We start from the raw sequence: 8,873 nt of genomic DNA, 5'->3' as shown, positions 1-8,873 counted from the left end.
ATGTCGCTTACAAAACACATATGATTTTGATTTGCTATATTGTCTTTAAAAAATATACATCATGTTCAGCCTTTCAGATTTAAATGCTATTTTGATTTCTTTAAAGACATTACATGAATAAGTACACCTGCCTTTTTGTATATATCGCGTCGAAAAGTAAAAGTAAAAAGTAAAAAGATTGACTAGTGGTTTACATGTAAAATAATGAAGTCAAATATAGTGGTTCATTTTCATACTCATCACATTCAATAATTAGGGATTCAAACTATTGTTATGTATGGCTACGATCCCCTTCATAATCTGAATATCTTTTCCCTTCATAATTTTAATATAATTTGAAAATGAAATAAATTCGAAATATTCATGGGCCTGGAGCCAGAGATTGTTCAGAAATATTTTCTATCAGATCAATATTAAACCCAGCTCCTCACTCTATGCTGGAAGGGAGCTAGGATTTTTTAAATATTAATATTTTTACAAGACTATATTTGTGTTCGACAGATTTTTCGGTTTGTTACCTGTGGAAATCTGTGCTAGAGCATGGCAGTGAACACTTTGTATTTAAACTAATATGTTGCTCTACTTATCATGTTTTCTCTCAAGATAGAAGACAACTTAAATTACATCCATAAATATATAATTGATATAAAATATTTAAAAATAAATGACATGTTCGACATTGTTGTGAATCAAAAATATAAAAGATGTAAAACATTAATTTTTTAAAATAATCACTTGGGTTTGTTTGTGTTTTTTTTGGGGGGGGGGGGGGGGATTTTTTTTTTTTTTTTTTTTTTGCCTTTTACCCCAATATTGCGAAGAGGACAAGTAACAAGGGCACTGCAATAAACACAAGAAGAGAATAGAACATGTAAGTTAAAATCTGGTCTTGGCTTTTGCAGATTTGTCGACATTGGCTTTGTGGTTTGTGGGAAAATGCGACCAGTGTATACTCGGGAATCCACTGGTTGGGAAAGACTTTGTGGAGGGTGCTGTCAATATGATGCCTTAGGTTGTAGTTCTTCTTCTTGACTTTTGAGCACAACTTTTCATAGTGGTCGTATGAGAAGTCTGACATTGCCTGTCCATCTTTGCATCTGCTGAGGGAGAACTCTTCTATAGCAGCACTGATTCCTTCTTTTGTGATTTTGTGGTTTTTGAGGATTTGATGGAATTTCTGTACATCTTCAAATCCGGTATTCATTCCCTGACCATAGAATGGAACCATGGCATGAGCTGCATCTCCAAGTAAGACAAATTTATTTCCTGCTGGAGAGGAGGCATGATATGGCTCACATTTTAAAGAAACTAGACGGCATGGACTTCTCACGTTTGGTTTTCCGGGTCGGAATTGCTGGATCAAGTTATCTTCCCCTACCAACTTGTAGACTTTGTTGAGTTCTTCACGCCAGAACTTGATGAGTGACTCCTCACTTTCGAGCATTTGGTCGAATATCTGTTTTGGCATAACCAGGGTACCTGAAAATGATTTGTCTGGGTTTGGGAGACAGATGAGGACAAAGGAATCCTTCGGCCAGACATGGAGACGATTTTTCTCCAATTGGTACTCATTGTTTTTTGCTGGAATCAACATTTCCAAGTAATAATGTTCATGGTATTTAAAGTCAATATAGTCAAGCTTTCGTTGTTTTGCCATTTCTGCCCGCATTGCTGAATGGGCACCATCAGCACCTATGAAAAGATCTGCAAACACCGTCTTCTCCTTTTTCTCTCCATTCTCTTGGAAGCTAAACGTTGCTGTGCCCTTGTCAAAATCACAGAGAAGCAACTCGTGATCAAAATGGATGTTGACATTTTCAAGACTATCAGCTGCGTTGAGTAGATTCACATTCATTCCAAAGCGGCTGACAGACTGAATACTTTCACCTTTCTCTCCATAATCAACACGGCCTAACACATCTCCATTTCCTGCCCAAGCTACTCGGCCATAAGCTGGAATACTTTCTTTGAGGACAGAGTCCAAAAGGCCAATCTCCCTTAATGGTCCTTCTCCTCTGTGGCTGAGAGTCAGGTTGATGCTTCTAAAACATTCAGGTTTCCTGTCCCTTGGGTCAGGGTATTTCTCATACACATCGACTGTAAAACCATCCCGAGCCAAATAGCAAGCTTCAAGGTAGCCAACCTGATGAAAGAATTAAATAGCAGGATGTTAGAATATTTGTTTATTGTTATGGTGAGTGTTGGACAATTAAGATTTTTCACAGTTTCCTGTTCACCAAACCGTGACTGGGTTGTCGAGTTTGGTAGATCTGGTGAAAAGTTCTTTACAATTGCTTGGCATCCTGTCTAAAAGGTACCAAGCAGTATTACAGTTTGTTTGATGCCACAGAAACTAGGATAAACTCTGGATCCTGTTGATTCTTAATGACCACTTTTTACTCTTAGGAGGGGGGGGGGCAGAGAGAGAGAGCGAGAGAGAGAGAGAGAGAGAGAGAGAGAGAGAGAGAGAGAGAGAGAGAGAGAGAGAATTCCGGAGTTACACAAAAGTGCTCCTACGCCATTGAGACATGTCGACATTAATTACTTTTTCACTGTCCAACTGCCTTTAGACAAATAGGAAACTTTTCGATAAAGCCTATGCTCGATGTGAATAAGAAAATGACTGTATTTGGCAAAGAGATTGAACTATGGTAGTATGTAGTAAAAGTGGTAGTGGTAGTGGCAGTAGTAGCAGTAGTAGTAGCAGTACCAGTAGCAGCCAGGAAAACATAACTTTAAATAATAATAAAAGTAAAGAAACGTAAGGGTAAACAAAGGAAAGGAAAAAACGAACTTTTTAAAAAATCAAAGTTTCGCCCTCTCCTTACCAGCCATTTTCAAAATTTTCCTCAAAACTTCACACCCACCCAGCACACAAAAAACAAACATTTCTTACTCAAACAGAAAAGCAACAAGCACAATCTCTATACATAATATTGTTCGACAATATGAACTCTATTACATAATGTCAAGATTTTATAGCTATAGCAAAATGAAATTAAATCTGAATGAGAAAAGTGACGGTTGCATCGTAACAAATGCGACGATTTTCCAATCGGTGGTAAGGAAAGGGTTACGTCACATAATGTTATCTTCAACCATACCAACATGTGACAGTGAAAATGAATTAAATTCTCAGAGGATTGGGGACGTTAAAAACGAATTCTAAAGCTTGACAATATGTAACTTAACAACATTTATACAATATCAGAAATAGAAAAAGATAAATTAACACGTTGGTTAAACATTAATGCACGTCTTCTCTATCAAACTCCGCTTAAGTAAGATGACAAAAGAATTGCTATTTGTTTAAAAACAAATCTGAAAAATTCGGAAACGAGCAAAACGTGTATGATACAGTGCCAGATACAAAAAATACAAATAAAAAAGACTGACTACCCCCACCCTCGCCCCTCCTCAAAAAATCACTTTGCTCAGCTGTGGATGTTCCTGAAGGCTTTTCTTGATTTAAATTGAGTTTTTTTTTTTGTTGTTGTTGTTTTTAAATCTCCGTTTATTTAATATGCCAACCTACCAGAAAGAAATCATCAATAAATAAACCAGTAAAAGATTATTATTTTTAAAATCGATTTTCAAATATTACTTACCAAGCCACCTCCAGCGACGACGGCCTTCATTGCGAATTCAATATAACAGATGCACAGTGACTTTTATATTTTTTAAAATGATAGCAGGCTAAATACTTTAAAGTCAGAGTCAAAGATATGTACTTCGATAACTGAATGTTCACTTTTGATTACAAATTTATAAATGAAATCTCTTTTGATCGCCTTGTCTGAAAATATGAACTTCCAGCCCCTTATATATTGCAGCGCTAGTTGACCCCAGTGTCTGCCGCGGGTCACTGTCGGCTGTAGCGTGATAGGGAATTCCCCTGTCTTTCTGATAATCCAGGTCAAACGTACATATTTCCTCGGAAATATCCGTTATTGGGGAAAAGTGCTTCAGGTTGGTTGAAGCTATTTATAGATATGCCCCGCAATGTTATAGGACATTCTTGGAATATCTCTTCCTTCTACTCGCACTCTTCGGCATTATTCTCGATTCCATACAATGAATAATTTGGTTCATTTCGTCATATTTATTTTCCCTTATTTTGCCGATGGGGGGGGGGGGGGGGGGGGGGGGGGGGGGGGGGGGGGGGTCCTGGGTTTAGGCAAGATTACATACCCCCAATGTGCCACTTTGGGCCATTAGACGTTTGTTTGATGGAATGCCTTGGCGAAATGGCGTTTTTTTTTAATGCCCCCCCCCCCCCCCTATAACCCGTCTGAGATTAGATTAGACACCGCAAGTTAGTTCTAGGTAAGCAGGTAGTCAACCCACTATACGGCGCCTTATGTTCCACCAAGGAACCAAGGGGATAAATAATTAGTCAACCCACTATAGGTACGATAAACCACCATTCGACTCTTCATGTCCTGTGGCGGTTGATGGTGTCATTACAGCAGCTTCCCACCCTTGTTCTAATTATAAGGATGAGACGAACTGGTTTTTGAAAGACTCTTGACGTAATAACTCGTCGTGAAGGATGCAGTCAAATATCAGTGTCTTTTGTGGCAGTAGTTGAAGTAGAAGTGATGGGGGAGGGGGTGAATTTTTTTGTCAATGTTTTGTTTTGTTCTTGTTTTTCTTTGAGGTTTCAGATTTGAGAGTTTTTGCCAAGATGAGGGTCGTTTAAATCGATCGATATATGAAGGACGAATTTTCTAGCCAAAATTTGAAATATGCGTTCTTTTTTTCTTTTTTTTTTCTATGGTAAACGGCAGTTAACTGGTTATGTTTGTTTTTAGTTTTTTGTTGTGTTTTTTTTCTGAGCACATCAATGTAGAATGCATATTATATATGTTTTCGTTCTCCATCTTGTATTAAAACTCCAAAATTTAAAAAGCAGCATTTTATTCACTACTGTTGAGGTAGGGTGGTAGAGCAAAGGTGAGCGACTCTCCCCTGATCCCCCCCCCCCCCCCCCCCCCCCCCCCATTTGATTAGATTTTCATGTTTGAGTGTCTTCCTTTTGGCTGTGTTCCTGTGCTAGCGTTTGCATGAAATTCCGGCTGATTTCAAGCCAGGCAATTTCTGTATATTCTCTCCTTCAACTTGGTATCATGTGTGCTCTGCAAGGAGTCGCTGTCCAACAGAAACACAACTTAGGATAAGACCAAGACATGACACATGTACGGCACTCAAAACAACGGGATCACTCGACAGGAACTAATTTTACGCATTAGTAAGGCGAGAAAATGTGAGCAAAGAGCCTTTTTCAAGGACTTAACTTTGCACTGCCCAAAGTTCTTCAAATATATCAACCTTGCGAGGTTCCAGATTTGAGAGTTTCTGCCAAAATGAAGGACGAATTTTCTAGCCAAAATTTGAAATACGCTTTTATTTTCTAGGGTAAGGTGGTTAACTGGTTAGATATATGTTTTTTGTTGTTGTTGTAGTTGGGTATTTTTTGTTGTTGTATTTTTGTAGGGTTTTTTTTCTGAGTACTGCAGTGTAAACTACAATATATGTTTTCGTTCTCCATCTTGTATAAAAACTCCCCAATTAAAAAAAGCAGCATTATTCATACTGATGAGGTAGGGCGGTAGAGCAAAAGTGAGAGCGGCTCTCCCCGACCCCCCCCCCCCCCCCCCCCAACTCTTTCATACTCACATCGGGAATTTCCGAATCGCCACGTACACCGACAGACAGAGCCAGTTTATCGATCGTGGAACGTTGAGATCATTTTTTTTTTTTCAGAATATGAAATGCCGAATAAATTGTTGACAAGTTCCAAATGATGATTTTAAAATACCCAAGTTTCTAATAAAGTTTAATATGTCATTATTTAAAAATCCGAAAAAAGGCCAAACGGACTTTTCAGTGTTAGAAAAATTTTGAATAGCCATATTAAGTTTAGAATTAATAATTAACGATGCCAAACTGATAGCTCAGATAGTCTCTCTCTCTCTCTCTCTCTCTCTCTCTCTCTCTCTCTCTCTCTCTCTCTCTCTCTCTGGTTCCACTGAGGCATGAATTGAATATTTGTGGGTTTTTTTTCTCTTTTCTTTCTGCTTTTTTTGTTGTTGTTTTAGTTTTTGTATATTCTTTAAAATTATTTTTCTCCGGGCCAGAAACTATCTATCTTCTAAATCCAAGTCCAAACAAACAAAAATATTAAAAACATAATGGGATTAACCGAGAGTATCTAGTTCTTCAGTCTCAAAGCCCCTCAGAGCTGGAGTTCATTTCGATTTCTAAAGCGTTCAACGGACGTAAGAAGCAATTGATTGCTACACTTTGGATAGGTATCTAATATATCGCAAAGACTTTTACTGGGTGTGGGGTCTTTTGACCTCCAATGGTGGTATATGCTGTGTCTTCCATCCCCCTATATCTGTTTTCTGAGTTGCTGTCTGTCTTTGTTTTGGAATGGGAACACTTGGTTTTGTCCTGATTCTTGCCGAAATCCTTGGTTGAGAAGGAAACAGTCAAATGTGTAGTATAAGTGTTGCGAGATGATATTTTTTCCTTATAAATTACCTCTCTGTTGTGTATTGTTATATTTGTTGTTTTAAATATATATTATGTAAGCATTTGAGTGTATTCCTCTTAGTGGGATCTTGTGCTGGTGTCTGGATAAGACATTTAGGTGATCTCAAACAAAGTACATTGATAATGCTCTTAGAATTAGATTCAGTGTGTATGTATGTATGTCGAGATTTCTTTTTATTTTACTTCCCATTGTCCATCCAGCAGTGAATGGGTAGCAGGGTCTCTTAGAAATGGCGGAAAGTACTTTGTGAACGACCAGCGTCCTATCCAAAGGATGACAAGCGATTGCTATTGCCTGTTTCACGCTATTTAAACCGGGATAAACTCTGGCTCCATGGGCCTAATGGCTATGAAGGACTGTATGTATGTATGTATGTATGTATGTATGTATGTATGTATGTATGTATGTATGTATGTATGTATGTATGTATGTATGTATGTATGTATGTGTGTATGTATGTAAGAATGTATGTTTGTATGAAGGTGTATATGTATGTTTGCATGAATGTATGTATGTATGAATGCATGCATGTTTGAATGTATGTATGTTTGAATGTATGAATGTATGTGTATATTATGAATGAATGAAGTATGTATGTATGTATGTATGTATGTATGTATGTATGTATGTATGTATGTATGTATGTATGTATGTATGAGTATGTAGTATATATATATATATATATATAATATATATATATATATATATATATATATATCATGACCCTATAACTATATGGCTATGAGGTTTTGTAGTACGACACTCGTCTTCGGGTTAACATCTGTCGAAAAAAAAAAATGTAATATCACCTAATAGGCGTCATGTCTCGTCCTACGTGTTAAGTGTTGCTGTCACTCAATGTAAGACGCTTTGAGCACTTTTAGTGGATGCTGCTCTAAATGAATGCATACGTTTATTTAAAAATTACATTTTTGCTACTGGCTACGTACTCATTTTACACTTGTGGCAGGTTGGAGAAGGTAAGATACGAACCATGGACATACAGGTCTGAAGGCGAGTGTCTTAGTCTTACCATGGTATAATGTTCTACATATAATGTTCTATATGCTAAATGTTGCCGTGTGGCTTGGCACTCCTTGTAACTTACTCTGTGCACATTAGTGAATATTGTGCCATATAGACGCAGTGATGCCAAAAAGGTTTCACCGGGGGAAAAAACCGGTCTGGAGCAAAAAATCATCCGGGTAACAGGCAACTTCTGTCAAATACCGGTGACTTCATATTGTTCCAAGGAAATCCTATCCCCCCCCCCCCCCCTTCCTAACCCCACATCTACCACCACACCACCACACTACTACAACTATTACATTCACTAACCACACATCATCATCACTACTACTACTACTACTAGTACAACCACCATCACCGCATCATGACTTGTAAAAAACCACTATCGCATCACTACCACGACTACTACAACCACCACCACCACCTCATCATTACCACTGCTACTGCAACAAACACTACCTCATTATTACTACCGCCACTACTACAACCACCGCCACTACTACCAGAAACAGGACTTACACCTCATCATCACTACCACTACTACAATTACCACCACCACCACATCGGCATCACTACTACAACTATTACAACCACAACCACTACATCATCATCACTACCACTACTACTTAACTATTGCAACCACTGCCACCACCACATAACCTCCACAACAACTACTACTACAACTTCAACCGTCACCACAACTCCATCATCACACTACCAATACAACTACTACAACCACCACTTCAGCAACATCATTACTATTGTACTATTATTACAACAACCACCACCACCACATCAGCATCACTACCACCACAACTACAACCACCACCATAAGGTTTTGGAGCTTTACTTCATTTGAAACAAAGGGACTTTGGGATGGAATTTGGCAATGCCAAAATCTACCCAATTCTCTTTTCTTGAAAGCGGAAATTCATCTTTCGGCATTGAAATTCCTCCGACTTCTTCTCTAAATACAAACCTCGCTCATCTTTTACACCAGCGCCAGGTCAATCCAACACGCTTGACTTACTCATAGACAACATCAAATTTGAGGCTGCTAATTTCCACCCCCGACTAATAGAGCATTCGAACCTTAGTACGGCAGAGCAACAGGCTCTTCGAACCCTGTACGCCCGTAAAGATGTTGTTATCAAGCCTGCCGATAAAGGGGGTGCCATAGTACTATGGGATACACAAGTATATATCCAGGAGTGCCAGAGGCAGCTCAATAACACGCAATACTACGAACTTTTGCAGAAAGACAATCCTTTATATAACAACA

General features: G+C 38.4%; 1 protein-coding gene across 1 annotated transcript; it reads right to left on the bottom strand.

Moving 5' to 3' along the window:
• Nucleotides 1–745: 745 nt before the first annotated feature.
• LOC144968329 (kynurenine 3-monooxygenase-like) lies at nucleotides 746–3,798 on the bottom strand. The gene is made up of 2 exons (XM_078906589.1): nucleotides 3,609–3,798; nucleotides 746–2,143 (listed from the first exon to the last, which is right to left on the bottom strand). The coding sequence occupies exons 1-2, from the start codon at nucleotides 3,636–3,638 to the stop codon at nucleotides 803–805; spliced, it is 1,371 nt and encodes a 456-aa protein (XP_078762715.1). The 5' UTR covers nucleotides 3,639–3,798; the 3' UTR covers nucleotides 746–802.
• Nucleotides 3,799–8,873: the final 5,075 nt, after the last annotated feature.

Source organism: Berghia stephanieae, chromosome 3 (genome assembly GCF_034508935.2).
Source record: "Berghia stephanieae isolate SIO BIC M18660-M18661 chromosome 3, UCSD_Bste_1.3, whole genome shotgun sequence".
NCBI classification, from domain to species: domain Eukaryota; kingdom Metazoa; phylum Mollusca; class Gastropoda; order Nudibranchia; family Aeolidiidae; genus Berghia; species Berghia stephanieae.
The sequence above is the reverse complement of the archived record's forward strand: the minus strand, read 5'-3'. Positions and strand labels throughout refer to the sequence as shown.

Bases quoted from the DNA above. Each gene is read 5' to 3' on its own strand.
- LOC144968329 (XM_078906589.1), bottom strand. From the start codon at position 3,638: ATGAAGGCCGTCGTCGCTGGAGGTGGCTTG. The intron at 2,144-3,608 runs GTAAGTAATATT...TTCTTTCATCAG, and splicing joins TCGTCGCTGGAGGTGGCTTG to GTTGGCTACCTTGAAGCTTG.